This window comes from Narcine bancroftii, chromosome 2, assembly GCF_036971445.1.
Source record: "Narcine bancroftii isolate sNarBan1 chromosome 2, sNarBan1.hap1, whole genome shotgun sequence".
NCBI classification, from domain to species: Eukaryota; Metazoa; Chordata; class Chondrichthyes; order Torpediniformes; family Narcinidae; genus Narcine; species Narcine bancroftii.
This window is the reverse complement of record NC_091470.1, coordinates 41,323,453-41,338,330: the sequence shown is the minus strand read 5'-3', so window position 1 is coordinate 41,338,330 and position 14,878 is coordinate 41,323,453. Positions and strand designations below refer to the sequence as shown.

The 14,878-nt window shown below is 36.8% G+C and overlaps 1 protein-coding gene across 9 annotated transcripts in view; it reads left to right on the top strand.

The window, feature by feature from the left end:
• Positions 1 to 14,200, top strand: part of LOC138753426 (ribosome quality control complex subunit NEMF) — a 109,188-nt gene extending 94,988 nt beyond the window's left edge. For 7 of the 9 annotated variants that reach the window (XM_069916397.1, XM_069916398.1, XM_069916396.1 and 4 more), the window contains 7 exons: positions 7,803 to 7,880; positions 7,964 to 8,161; positions 8,293 to 8,325; positions 10,814 to 10,920; positions 13,238 to 13,281; positions 13,362 to 13,441; positions 13,920 to 14,200. In XM_069916397.1, coding sequence (XP_069772498.1) covers positions 7,803 to 7,880; positions 7,964 to 8,161; positions 8,293 to 8,325; positions 10,814 to 10,920; positions 13,238 to 13,281; positions 13,362 to 13,441; positions 13,920 to 13,997 — 618 coding nt within the window. In that variant the 3' untranslated portion in view covers positions 13,998 to 14,200. Of the gene's footprint in view, positions 1 to 7,802; positions 7,881 to 7,963; positions 8,162 to 8,292; positions 8,326 to 10,813; positions 10,921 to 13,237; positions 13,282 to 13,361; positions 13,442 to 13,919 lie in introns of those variants that run through there. The other 2 variants (XR_011351160.1, XM_069916403.1) reach the window with 2 other exon arrangements.
• Positions 14,201 to 14,878: the final 678 nt, after the last annotated feature.

The window sequence follows — 14,878 nt, the reverse complement described above, 5'->3', positions numbered from 1 at the left end:
TCTTTGGTATATTGTTTTCTGTTATTTTATTTAATATCTGATTGAGATCATCCCAAAATTTTTCTACTCTCTCACATGTCCAGATTGCATGAATTGTTGTTCCCCTTTCTTTTTTACATCGAAAACATCTATCAGATACTGTTGGGTCCCATTTATTTAACTTTTGCGGTGTAATGTATAGTCTGTGTAACCAATTATATTGTATCATACGCAGCCTCGTATTTATTGTATTTCTCATCGTTCCAGAGCATAACTTCTCCCATGTTTCCTTTTTTATCTTTATATTTAAATCTTGTTCCCATTTTTGTTTAGTTTTACCATTTGTTTCCTCATTTTCCTTTTCTTGCAGTTTAATATACATATTTTTTATAAATCTTTTGATTAACATTGTATCTGTAATCACATATTCAAGGTTACTTCCCTCTGGTAAACTCAAGTTGCTTCCTAATTTATCTTTCAAGTAGGATCTCAGTTGGTAATATGCCAGCGCTGTATCTCCCGTTATATTGTACTTATCTCTCATTTGTTCAAAGGATAAGAATCTACTTCCTGAAAAACAATTTTCTATTCTTTTAATCCCTTTTTTTTCCCATTTTCTAAAGGCAAGGTTGTCTATTGTAAAAGGGAGTAGCTTATTTTGCGTCAGTATTAGTTTTGGTATTTGGTAATTTATTTTATTTCTTTCTACATGTATCTTCTTCCATATATTGAGGAGATGGTGTAATACTGGAGAAGTTCTATGTTGTACCAATTTTTCGTCCCATTTATATAATATGTGTTCAGGTATCTTTTCCCCTATTTTATCTAATTCTAGTCTCGTCCAGTCTGGTTTTTCCCTTGTTTGATAAAAATCTGATAGGTACCTTAATTGTGCGGCTCTATAATAATTTTTGAAGTTTGGCAATTGTAAGCCTCCTTGTTTATACCATTCTGTTAATTTGTCTAGTGCTATCCTCGGTTTCCCCCCTCTCCATAAAAATCTCCTTATTATTTTCTTTAACTCTTTGAAGAATTTTTCTGTCAGTTGTATTGGCAATGCCTGAAATAAGTATAGTATCCTTGGAAAAATGTTCATTTTAATACAGTTTATCCTTCCTATCAGTGTTAGTGGTAGCTCTTTCCAATGCTCTAAATCGTCCTGTAGTTTTTTCATTAGTGGATTGTAATTGAGTTTATATAATTGGCCTAGATTTTTGTTTATTTGCACACCTAGGTATCTTATTGCCTGCGTTTGCCATCTGAATGGGGATTCCTCCTTAAATTTTGAGAAATCCGCGTTATTCATAGGCATTGCTTCACTTTTATTTACGTTTATCTTGTATCCCGACACTTCTCCATATTCCTTCAATTTCTTATATAGTTCTTTTATTGATAGTTCTGGTTCTGTTAAGTACACTATCACATCATCCGCAAACAGACTGATTTTATATTCCCTGTCTTTTATTTTTATTCCTTTTATATTATTATCTCTTCTTATCGATTCTGCTAGTGGTTCTATAGCTAGCGCAAACAATAATGGTGATAGTGGGCATCCCTGCCGCGTTGACCTGCTTAAGTTAAATTGCTTTGATACATGTCCATTTACTGTCACTTTCGCTAACGGTCCCTTATATAATGCTTTAATCCAATTAATATACTTCTCCGGTAAACTGAATTTTTGCAATACTTTGAACAAGTAATTCCATTCTACTCTGTCGAAGGCCTTCTCTGCGTCTAAAGCAACTGCTACTGCCGGTGCTTTATTTCCTTCTACTGCATGAATTAAGTTAATAAATTTACAAATATTGTCTGTTGTGCGTCTTTTTTTGATAAATCCAGTTTGGTCTAAATTTACCATTTTCGGTACCTGTTCTGCTAATCTGTTCGCTAATAGTTTAGCTATTATCTTATAATCTGTGTTTAGCAAAGATATTGGTCTATATGACGCTGGTGAGAGTGGATCTTTCCCTTGTTTTAGTATCACTGTAATTATTGCTGTTTTACATGAATCTGGTAAGTTTTGTGTCTCATCAATCTGGTTGATTACATCCAGGAGGGGCGGTATTATTAGGTCTTTAAATGTTTTGTAGAATTCTATTGGGAGTCCATCCTCTCCTGGTGTCTTATTATTTGGTAAATTTTTTATTATCTCTTGTATTTCTACTGTTCCAAATGGTTCTGTTAATTTATTTTGTTCCTCTATTTGTAGTTTTGGTAGTTCAATTTTAGTCAAAAATTCATCTATTTTCCCTTCTTTCCCTTCGTTTTCGGTTCGGTATAATTGTTCATAGAATTCTCTGAAGTTTTCCTTAATTTCTTTTGGATTATATGTAATTTGTTTGTCTTTTTTCCTTGTTGCCAATACCGTTTTCTTAGTTTGCTCTGTCTTAAGCTGCCATGCTAGGATTTTGTGTGTTTTTTCCCCTAGTTCATAATATTTCTGTTTTGTCTTCATTATATTCTTCTCCACCTTATATGTTTGTAATGTTTCATATTTTATTTTTTTATCCGCCAATTCTCTTCTTTTGGTTGTATCTTCCTTTATTGCTAATTTTTTTTCTATGTTTATTATTTCCCTTTCCAACTGCTCTGTTTCCTGATTATAGTCCTTCTTCATCTTGGTTGCATAACTTATTATTTGCCCTCTAATGAATGCTTTCATTGCGTCCCATAGTATAAACTTATCTTCCACTGATTCCGTATTTACTTCAAAGTACATTTTTAATTGTTTTTCAATAAATTCTCTAAAATCCTGTCTTTTAAGTAGCATGGGGTTTAATCTCCATCTATACATTCTTGGAGGGATGTCTTCTAGCTCTATTGCCAATAACAGGGGTGAGTGGTCCGATAATAGTCTAGCTTTATATTCCGTTTTCCTAACTCTCCCTTGTATGTGGGCTGATAACAGGAATAGGTCTATCCTTGAGTATGTTTTATGTCTAGTCGAGTAGTATGAGTATTCCTTTTCTTTTGGGTTTTGTTTCCTCCATATGTCCACAAGTTTCATTTCTTGCATTGATTTAATTATAAATTTGGTTACTTTGTTCTTCCTGTTAATTTTTTTCCCCGTTTTATCCATATTTGGATCCAAATTCAGATTGAAATCCCCTCCTATTAGTACGTTCCCTTGCGTATTAGCTACCTTCAAAAAGATATCTTGCATAAACTTTTGATCTTCTTCGTTAGGTGAATATATATTAAGTAGATTCCAAAGCTCTGAATATATCTGACATTTTATCATAACATATCTCCCTGCTGGATCTATTATTTCCTCTTCTATTTTAAATGGCACATTTTTGCTAATTAATATAGCCACTCCTCTTGCTTTTGAATTATACGATGCTGCTGTTACATGTCCTACCCAATCTCTCTTTAATTTCTTGTGCTCCAATTCAGTTAAATGTGTTTCTTGGACAAATGCTATATCTATTTTTTCCTTTTTCAGTAAATTTAGTAGTTTCTTCCTTTTAATTTGGTTATGTATTCCATTAATATTTAGAGTCATATAGTTCAGCGTAGCCATTTTATATTTTGTTTATCTTCTCTTTCCGTTTTTCCATCATTACCTTTCCTCCTTTTCCATTTCTGTTTTCTTATTTTCAACTCTTTACCAGACAACATTCCTACAACATCCAACATTTTCCTTATTCTCCTATTTCTATCTTCTTTATCCCCAATCTCCCCTTCCCCTCCTGAGTTGCCCTTTATCCCTTGTCGGACAACCACATCTCCCCTCTCCATTTGGATTTGCGAATCCACTCGCAAGCGTCAACTGATTTTGCAGTGACCGCTCTTTTCCCCCCACCCAGCCCCCCCCAGAAAAGATTTCGTTTTTTATATGTCACAAAGGTCACTCTTTTAGTTCCCTCCTTATTCTCTCTATTCCCTTACCTTCCCTTATTAATTCTTGTCTATACTTTCTATGTTTTCCTCTAATTACAGATACTTTCACATATGCCCGTTGTCTCTATTCACTCTTATACCTCTTTACCCGCATACATATCAATCGTGGTCATTTTTACCCTCCTTACCCGTCTTCATCCCTCAGTCTATTTTTGTCTTTACCCACATACATATCAATCGTGATAATTTTTGCTCTCATTACCCGTCTTCATCCCTCAGTCTATTTTTGTAATTGTTCTGCAAATTTTCGTGCTTCTTCTGGATCCGAGAATAGTCTGTTTTGTTGTCCTGGAATAAATATTTTCAATACCGCAGGATGCTTCAGTGTAAATTTATATCCTTTCTTCCATAAAATCGCTTTTGCTGCATTGAACTCTTTTCTCTTCTTTAGGAGTTCAAAGCTTATATCTGGATAAATGAAGATTTTTTGCCCTTTATACTCCAGTGGTTTGTTGCCCTCTCTTACTTTTTCCATTGTCTTCTCCAGCACCTTTTCTCTTGTAGTATATCTTAGGAATTTTACTACAATAGATCTTGGTTTTTGTTGTGGTTGTGGTTTAGGGGCCAATGCTCTATGTGCCCTTTCTATTTCCATTTCTTGCTGTAGTTCTGGACATCCTAGGGCCTTAGGGATCCATTCTTTTATAAACTCCCTCATATTCTTGCCTTCTACATCTTCCTTAAGGCCCACTATCTTTATGTTATTTCTTCTGTTATAATTTTCCATTATATCTATTTTTTGGGCTAGTAATTCTTGTGTCTCTTTAGTTTTTTTATTAGATTCCTCCAATTTCTTTTTTAAGTCTTCTACCTCCATTTCTGCTGCTATTGCCCGTTCTTCCATCTTGTCCATTTTTTTCCCCATTTCTGTTAAGGTCATATCCATTTTATTTATTTTCTTTTCTGTGTTGTTTATTCTTCTTCTTAAATCATTGAATTCCTGTGTTTGCCATTCTTTAAATGACTCCATGTATCCTCTAACAAGAGCAAGTACCTCCTTTACCTTGCCTATCTTTTCTTCTTCTATTTCCCTGTACTCTTCCTCTTCCTCTTCTTCTTCCTCTAGGTTGACCATCTGTTGTTTCTTTGCTGCCCTTTCCTCCTCTTCTTTCTTGTTTCCATTGTCTTCTGTGGTGTCTTCTTGCTGCAGGTGTTCTGCAGCTGTCGTTGCCGGCTGTGGAGATCGACTCCCCAGCTGGTCCCCCCTCCCGTCGGTGTGTTTTTTTGTATGCGCATCGCGCATGCGCGAGGAGTCGCGCATGCGCGGTTGCGCACTTTTACTCGGCTCTGTGAGCCATTGTTGTAGTTCTCTTTCTACCGACCTGAGGTAGTGGGGTCTTCTCTCCACAGCGGGCCTCTTCGGACAGGTAAGGCCTTCACCTTTTTCCTCCGTTGTCTTCTCTTCCTCTCTTCTTTCCGTTGATTTTGATTTTTCTCCTTTTGTCTCCATCTTCTTTCCACCTTTATATTCACTTTTCCTTAACTTGTATTTCTGTGCCTTTGTATTTTCTCTCGTTTTTCCCGACTTTTCTGGAGAGGGCTGGAGTTCACCGTCCGGCCACTACTCCATCACGTGACTCCTCCCGGGAACACATCATTCTTAATGTCTTTAAAAAGATATCAACACTATCCAACACGCAAGTCTTTTCTGTTCTGACCTCACCTTGATCAAAGTCCTTTTCTCTTGCGAATACTGTATCCATTTAGGACCTCTCCGATCTTCTCCTCCTCCTCCAAGCACGTTGCCTCCTTTAGTGGCCTCACCTTCATTTTTGTCATCTTTCTGTTCTTCACATACATGTTTAGCTCCTTGGGATTCTCCTTAATCTTGTATGCCAAGGCCTCATGCCCCCTTTGACCTCTCCTAAGTCCTTTCTTAAACTCCTTCCTGGCTACCATATACTTCTCATAAGCACTTCTGTTTTTGGCTTCCTATATCTAATGTATGCTTCCTCTTCTTGACTAGCAGCCTCACCTGTCTTATGAACCACCGTTCCCTTTTCCCCGTCCCACTGGGCCAAACCTATCCTGAACCCAGCACAAATGGTCCTTAAATGTGCTTTCACCCTTGAACATGTGTTTCCTATTTACTCGCTAGTTCCTGCCTCATCCCATTGTAATTAGTCCTTGCCCAATTAAACACTTTCCCATTTTGTCTGCTTTTATGCTTATCCATAGCTATCCTGAAGCTCCGGAGTTGTGATCACTCTCACCAAAATGCTCTCCCACAGAGAAGTCTGCCACCTGACCAGGTTCATTTGAGGCCAGAATTAGATCCATTTTGGTCTTTCCTCACTTTGGCTGGTCTACATACTATGGCAGGAATCCTCCTTGAACACCCATGAAAAATTGAGCCCCATCTATCCTTCTTGCAATCAGAAAGCGCCAGTCAATATTAGTGGAATTGAAGTGTTCCATAACTACAACCATGTAATTCCTACACCATTCCAAACTCTTCCTGCTTATCTGCTTGGTGTCCCAAGAGCTGTTTGGGGGCCTATAGACTACTCCTAGTACAGTGATTGCTCCCTTCCTATTTCTGACTTCCACCCACAGTAGACACTCCCTCTGCAGCATTCTCCCTTTCTATAGACGTGATACTATCCCTGACCAGCAATGCTACTCCCCTGCCCTCCCTCATCCTATTCATTTAAAACACCTCACCCTGGTACATTTACTGCCTGTCCTTCCTCACAAACTAGGAACACAACATCATGCTTTTGACCATCTGCCCTATTCTCTGCACTCACATTCTGGTTCCCACCCTCCACCGAACTAGTTTAAATCCTTCCCAACAGCTCTAGCAAACCTGCCTGCCAGGATGTTGGTCCCTTTTCACTTCAGTTGCACCCCATTATTTTTGTACAGGTCAGACCTTCCTCAAAAGAAAGCCCAATGATCCACAAATCTGAACCCCTGCTCCCTTTTGGAGGTAACTGACTCTCTGAAGCTCCTGCCTATTTCTGTCTTGCAAATGATCGAGAGTTCATCCAGCTCCTGTTCAACTCTGTCTCCAAGAGGCTGCAGCTGGATGCACTTCTTGCAGGACAATTGAGCTGTCCCAGATTTCCCACATGCTATATTCGGAGAATTCCACTGCCCTCACTGCTATCTCCTATTCTGTTTAAACACAAATGAACTCATCCTCAGCCTCTGCTTGCCATAGCCTGAAAGTCCCACTCTGACACTGGCCACTCTGCTTGAGCTTCCTCTTTTTATTTGTCACTGCCCCTTATCTGTAGTACCCACTCTCATCAGTCACCATTCTGTTTATCCTTTAAATTTGCCCTCTGCTCCTTTTTTAAAATATTCTTAGCAAGAGCTGGTTCCTGACACTGTTCTCCCGAGTCCCTTGCTCTTCCTCTTTCAGCGACAGTCCCAAAATCACATAGTGTACCCTTAATTTTTATACAGGTGTGTAGAATTAAAAATGTTTATTTCTGCTGTGGCAGATGTAATAACCTACTCTAACAACTGCCTAGAATTTCCCCATTACATAACAGTTCATTACTCTCAGTTCCATATACTTGTCCATTAGTCTTTTAAAAGATCCTACTTAGTTGCTGGCAGCCACATTTCAGGAAAAACTAACCTGTTACATTCTCATTCTCTCTCTCTCTCTGTCTCTCATGCTGCTCAGAGTCTTCCCATTAACGTTGTATTGTGCCTTCAAAATGTGACTGATCAAAATGAATCGTTTTACAATTTTCTGGATTTAATCTCATCTGCCATTTCTCAGCCCACTTCTACATCCTATGAATGTTCCCCTGTAACCTATGGCTACCTTGCATAAGGCCACCAACCTTCAAAACTCTAACCCACCCTTCCACTTCCTCATCCAGGTCATTTATAAAAATCAGAGGAGAGGTTTCAAGTATTCCTGCTATCTTAAAGTTGTTATTTTGTTTTGTGATATGAAGGCTAAACTGAAGAAAATTAAAGAAAAATACAAAGATCAAGATGAAGAGGATCGTGAATTAATGATGAAATTACTTGGGGTAAGGATAAAATAGCTTCAAAGAGAAAACAGATGCCATTTTGAAATTATTTAGTAATTTTAATTTGTGTCACTTGGATCCAGTCAGCAGGTCCAAGTAAAGAGGAAAAAGCTAAGAAAGGGAAAAAAGGAAAAAGAGAACTTCCAAAAACACCTCAGTGGAAAAAACAAAATTTGAAAGGAACAAGTATCATTCAAAGCAAAGTACAAGATCTTGAGAATGTGACACATCATTTTACAGAAGTTATTCCAGAGGGTACGACTGGAGAAGATCAACAGGAAGTGAGGAACATAGTTTCATTTAGTAGTGATATTTTAAATTTTATTGGCTCTAGGTAATTTTATTTGATAGCCTATGAATACATTTTGTAATGATCTTTATATATTTACATTGTTTTTAACATTGGAATCAGGAGGAATCAGAACAAGACTTGCAGGCATCTGAGGTAAGACATTCATTAATTCTTCAAAATTATTTTTGATTTTATATTTTTAGCCTCTGCGTGGCCAGTGAGGTTAAGGGAGGGGAAAAAAAAACACAACACAAGTAACTGACAGAGTCTAATGAAATTGGATGGTCCAGAAAGTAGCCAATTTAATACTAATTTTTCCAAATGAATGAAAGCTAACCTATTCCACTATGTCACTTAAGTTTACATTGGTAAAGAAAAAAATGAAATATTTAATTGTAGTTGTATTTTGATTATCTAGATAATTAAAAACAAATGGATCTTAAAAAACTGCAGGTAAATAAGATAATTTGCAGATGCTGGGCTCTCATGCATAATACAGTGCTGGAGAAGCTCATCTGGTTACGCAGTTTCCATCCTTATATCTTCCATTCGTATCAAAACCGTATGTACAATAAAAACAATGAGAGTTCCAACATCAGGCCTGTGGTACACCATTGGTCACAGGTTTTTAAACAGAAAAATCCCACCAATGTCAACATCTGAATTTTATTGCCAAGCCATCTTTGAATCCTATAAACCTCTTGAACTTGCTTTCCATAGTGAAGACCTTACTGAAGTCAACCACTCTGTCCTTAATTCATTTGTTGCTGCTTGGAAAAAAACAACAAATTAGTCTTGTAGAAGCTGTGCTACCTCCCTGATCAACCCTTACCTTTCTGAGTGTAGATTAATCCTGTCCCTGATGTCATTTTCCAATAATCTTCCTACTTCAGAGTATTAGCAGGTTGAAAGATTTTGTCAGTGGCAATCTGTGCTTGATTACTTGTTAACTTTAAATTTGGAATTGATGTTTATTAATCAATAGTTTTGAAGGAATGTGATTAAAGAGCATATAAAACCAGGTTGGATTTCATCGAGAGATGGAATGTGCTCAAGTTATTAGGTGGCTGATTCCTGCCTCTTTTGATAAAGAGCAAATAGGACAAAAACTAGATGGAATAGGGAGGGAGAAAGAAATGATGTTGAAAGCATTTTGTCAGATTGAGGGAAAAGATTCTTAGAGGGTTGATTTAAAAAATGATGGGACTCTTTCCTCTCATGGGTAAGCCCAGAACCAGAGAATCTGGGAACACCCACTTCTTTAAAACTGAAATGAGAATTTTCTCTTTCGTTCCAAGTCCGTGGAGCTTCTTGCCACAACGGGCAGTGTCCTTGTGTATATTTATGGCTGATCTCTAATTATTACAGGAATCAAAGGTTGTAAGGAAAAGGGAGGAATATAAACTTGAATGTCATAATAACCATGATCCCATTGAATGGGGAGAATAGGCTTTCAGATCTGAAATAACTGATCCTAATCCCAGCTCTGATGGTCTTTGGAAATTGATCTTTGTTCTAGACTTTGTTAAATTAATATTATGACAATGTTAAAATCTTTCTTGAATGGTTAAAACACTCACACACTGACTGTGTAGGAATTTCTAGTATTTATATCTAGTGGAAGATTTGTTTTACTGAGCTGGGCCAATGTGTGTCTTGAGGATGCTGTGCAGTTGGTGTTCCCAGGCATCTACTGCCTTTGACTTTCAATGTTAAATGTTATGGTGTCTTCATCTTGCTAAGAATAGGCATACAGATATGAAGCTTTAGTGGTAGAGGAAATTAATGTTTAGCATATTGGATCAGGTGCAATTCAAATAGTCTACGACGGGTGCCTGTCTGCTTTTTGCTCATACCATCAAGAGGCTCAGGCCTGAAGCATTGGTTATATGTCTTTATCTCCAATGGCCATTGTGTGGCTGTGTTCTTCCAGGATTTTTATGGCAATGGATGTCTTTCAGATTTGAATGTTTTATCATTCCCTTCCCTTCTACTGCTGTATATGGATGGGTGGATGAGCTTTGGGAAGTTGGTTCCCTCACCATTAGGACTGTGCTTCTGTCTTCATGGAATTGTACACAATATAAATAGCCATGTCTATGATAACATTTTTGTCATCAATTGCTGGTATAGCTCTGTTCCTTTCACTTGCCTATTTGAGTGTCTGTTTAAATGTCTCTTCAACACAGTTATTACATTTGATTCTACCATTTCCTCTTACAACATGCTCCAGATATATCACTGTACCTAGGGAGAAAAGCTTCCTTTCAAATCCTGTTTAGAATTCTTCCTCTCACTTTAAACCACCTCCTCTTTATTTATTTGATATCCCACAAAAATGTGGAAAAAAATTCTATCCTATCAAAACCTAACCTAATCTAGAATTCTTGAAGTGTTCCAAAGATGGAGTTGTTCAATGAGATAGGAGGAACGTGGACATGAATCAACAATCCAGTTATTGTCTAAGCATCCAATTAATTATAAAAAGCAATCAGAAACATGAATTTACTGTCAGTTTCATGAGAATCACATGTAAAATAGTTGTGGAATAATAGGACAAATTATCAAAATTGTAAATATTCATGTAAATCTTGTAATTGAAGATAGAAATTATACTGTTTCAAACATGTTTATTGTTTAGGAGAGTGAAAATTTGCTGAATTCATTAACTGGCCAACCTCATCCTGAAGACGTGTTGCTGTTTTCAATTCCTTTCTGTGCTCCGTACACAGCCATGATCAACTACAAGTGAGTGTTATATTCAATTTTCTTCAGCTGTCAGAGATTCATCCTTTCAGCAAAAAGGCTAAAGTTAGGTGGAAAACAGAAGTTAAATTATTATTACTGGCACCTTTGGGGATCATGGATGCCAGAAATGCAAATTTTCATTTTGATTGAGACACACACTTTTACAATGTCGAATACACCATTTAAAAGACAAGACGGTGCAAAATGTAAAGTAATTTTTAAAAAAATGAGTGAAGTTCACATTAATCAAGTTCCCGTAATTTGCAAAAATTTCAATTCCATCCCCAGTCATTGTGCTGTCGTCATAATTAAACCCCCCTCTCCTCAAGTTTACAGATGAAACCTTACTAATATATTTAATACTAGTAAAAATAAAAGCACTTACTAGGCAAGGATAGGGAAACACTTTGGGAGAGTCACCCAGCAGCGAGCGGCATCAGCTGGCTCTTCATCCTGGGTGCCGCCATTTCATTCAAAAACAACTTTATTCAAACGACTACTGTGGGCAGAGCACAACCGGCACGCTCCGCTGGCTGAATGTTTGCTGCCATCTTTACCAAGGCAACCTGACTCCCCTCCATGAAAGTGTCCTGGTCAGGCCCTTGGCGCAGCTACCCTGCGCTAACAACCTGACTCATCTCCACGTGTCCATTAGGCCCTCAGAGCACCTCCACACAAGTGTTCTGGTCATGCCCTCGGTGCACCTACCTCGTGCTTACAACCTGGATCACCTCCACAAGTGTTCTGGTCAGCCCCTTGACACACCATCCTTGCACTGACAACCTGGCTCACCTTCACGCAAGTGGTGACAGTGAAAAGAATGTGTGTATGTTGAGGGGCATTGCTAATTCAGTAGGGCAAACCTGCAAGTGTCCAACAAAGTCTCAGTGCTCCCATGCAGGGTCCATCTGCCCAGTTTTATCCATTTGAACTATTTATTTGTTTGAGTTTGCAGTTGGCTGAATTCTGGATAATGGAGATTTTACTGTAGTTGAGTATTTAAATTAACTTTTCATTAATTAGTTCAATCTTATCTCTGAATTAGAATATTGTTTGAAGCTCAATTTCAGGGCAGTACTGAGGGTGTCCTGTAGTGAAATTGCATATTTAAAATGGCTGCAATAGGAATTTCAATTGATATAGTTCTTAAATACTCTTCAACGGTTTGAATACTCAGTCTGAAAAATCATTTGGATTACCGGCTCTCACAGGTTGACTGCACAAATTAGAGTGAAACCCACCCATTTTCTATAATTTCTCCTATATTTCTCAAAAGAATGCTTTGCAATTAGAAAGCCCCCCCCCCCCATCATACAAGAAAGCTTTCATGAATCTCATTCAGCAAGTGATACTTTCAACAATTGAAAACTCAAAAGTACAGTAATTATTTAGAGCTAAAGGGATGGGCATGGGAGCTATTTTGAGCATGGGAACTATTTTAGTTCAAAGAATGATATAATTAACCAGAAATTGGAATATAAACTTGTGTTAAATTTCATTTATTTCTTAAGCCAAAATAGTGTTTGATTCACATGAATAGATGCAAACTGAAGATATTGGGATATGGTTATGAAGTTGATCATAAACATTGGTTGATTGAAGATAAAATGTCAGGGGAAGGTTCTGCTTTTGGAAATAGCAAATCAGGCAAAGGATGTACAAAATATGGGAGTATTGATACAGAGAAACTGAACTAGAAAATCAGATTAGTTGCTATGGCTCTGGCTGTCGCATGGAAGTGATTTATTGGTAGAGCTCCTAATTTGCAAATTTCTATTGAAGAATTCAATGGGGCTTTTGCAATTGATGTTTGTATAGTGAATATTAATGTTATTAGCAAAATCACTTCTTATATCACAATGCCAGGGTCCCGTCTTTAATTTTGACATCCAGAGTTGTAGAATTTGCATGTTCTTTGTGGCTACATCAGTTTCACGTGGGTGCTGCAGTTCCTCCCACATCCCAAAGATGTGTGGGTTAGTAGGCCACTTAAAAAAAAAATGTCCTGAGTGGTGTGGATGAAAATTAAAAAGGATTAATGTAAGGTTGGTGCAAATGGAAACTGATGGTGCTCTCTGCCTTTGATTTTGAATGGGAAATGGCCGGAGATGAAATTGGCATTGGATGGAAATTGCTTACAGAAAATGTCATCTCTAACTTGTACTATTTGTGACTCTAAAGTATATATTTTGCATTTGTAGCTTCACTGTTTTGATGCTGCTCTTTCACATTTTGGGAGTTCCAAAAAGTATATTTGAAAGGCAAGTATATTTGAATCTCAGACAAAAAGTATTTAATCTATGCTCTACTTATTTAGGTACAAAGTGAAACTCACCCCAGGCACACAGAAGAAAGGGAAAGGTATATAAGATTATTGCTACTGTAGCTTCACTAATTAGCTTCAAATGGCCAACATAAAATAGTTTGATTTTGTTCTTTAGCGGCCAAAACAGCCTTGCATAACTTCCTGCATTCCAAAGAAGCCTTGCAACGGGAAAAGGATCTATTACGAAGTGTGAAGGTAATTTTTTTTTGCGAAAATTCAAAAAACTTACAGCCAATTTATTTACTGCAGATAATGCAGTACCTATAAAATTAACAAGCTAACTCTTCTACATTTTTAAGAGAATACAGACATTAAACTGATGAATGCTTGCTGGCATCCTAATGTAGAAGAGTACAAGCTTATCAACTTGTATTGTAAAATTTTGGTGTTTTGTTTAACACTAATAGTAAAAATAGTTAATGTCCAACTGAATGCGACTCTAATCCATTTTCAAAAGAGAGAAAGTAGCAATTCTCTTTAAATTGATATTTCCTTCAGACTTAAATGTCATGCATGTTTATATTTCCCTTTATTGAATCAGTTCACATAGCAACATAATTCATGAAGAATATTGGAAAAAAAAATCAGGTTTTTTTGTACTATCAAATGTTATGCTATAAACTAAAATTGAATTGAATTGAAAACTATAAATTGAATTTTTTTCTACCCTTAGGATACTGACTTATCGAGAAACATTCCTGGAAAGGTTAAGGTTTCGGCACCTAATTTATTAACAAAGAAACGGAAATAGAAACACAGGATTTCCTTTCCAGCTTGAATTTCAATGCATGGCCAAGGACTGCCCAGCAAAGTGTACCATGTCCAATGATAACAACTCAGCTGCTTTATTTAAAAAGAGATTTAATTATAACTACAATAAACAGATCTTTATTGATTTTAATGTTGCAAGCTTCAAAATAAAATCTGATTGAACATTCACATATCCAGCAGTAACTACTTAGTTGGATTTTTTTTTTAAAAACAGCTGGGTTTGGAAATATCAGTAACTTTTAATCATTATTATTAGAGCTTTTGTTCAATTTAAACTAAAATTATTTTGTAAGTGGGCGTGAGAGGGGTTGGAACTTTTAAAAATTGCATTGGTCTCTCTGGTTCCGAATCAAGACCAAGCATTCATTAATTTAAAAACTTTTCCAACATCCCCTTACATATGATGTTGTAGAGCATCTGTTTTTCACCCTCACTTTTCAAGATGTATCACAAAACTTGTTGCTTTTAATATTTTTAAAGTGCATTAGCTGTCACTCTATTAACAATATTTAATAATAATCACTCAATTTAACAGAAAACATTCCAAAAACCATAATAATGAAATTGGTCAAAATCCTTTTTCTCTTTGATTAATGGCAAGGATATAGATTATCTACAAACAAATATGTCAATTAGTTGTGTGGTTAAAGATGGTGGTTTGCTGGGGGCATTATTATTAATTAACTGAAAAAAGTTGTCAATAAAGATTATCTCTGGTAGAAAGTAAACTTTACAAGCAGCAATTATGCTGTTTTTTTAAAGTACATTTCAAGGCACAGCTTCCTTTCCTGCTTGGCACTCTAACAATAAATGGTCAAGTACTTGAAGCAATTAATCTAAAAAAATATTTGGATAGAAAAT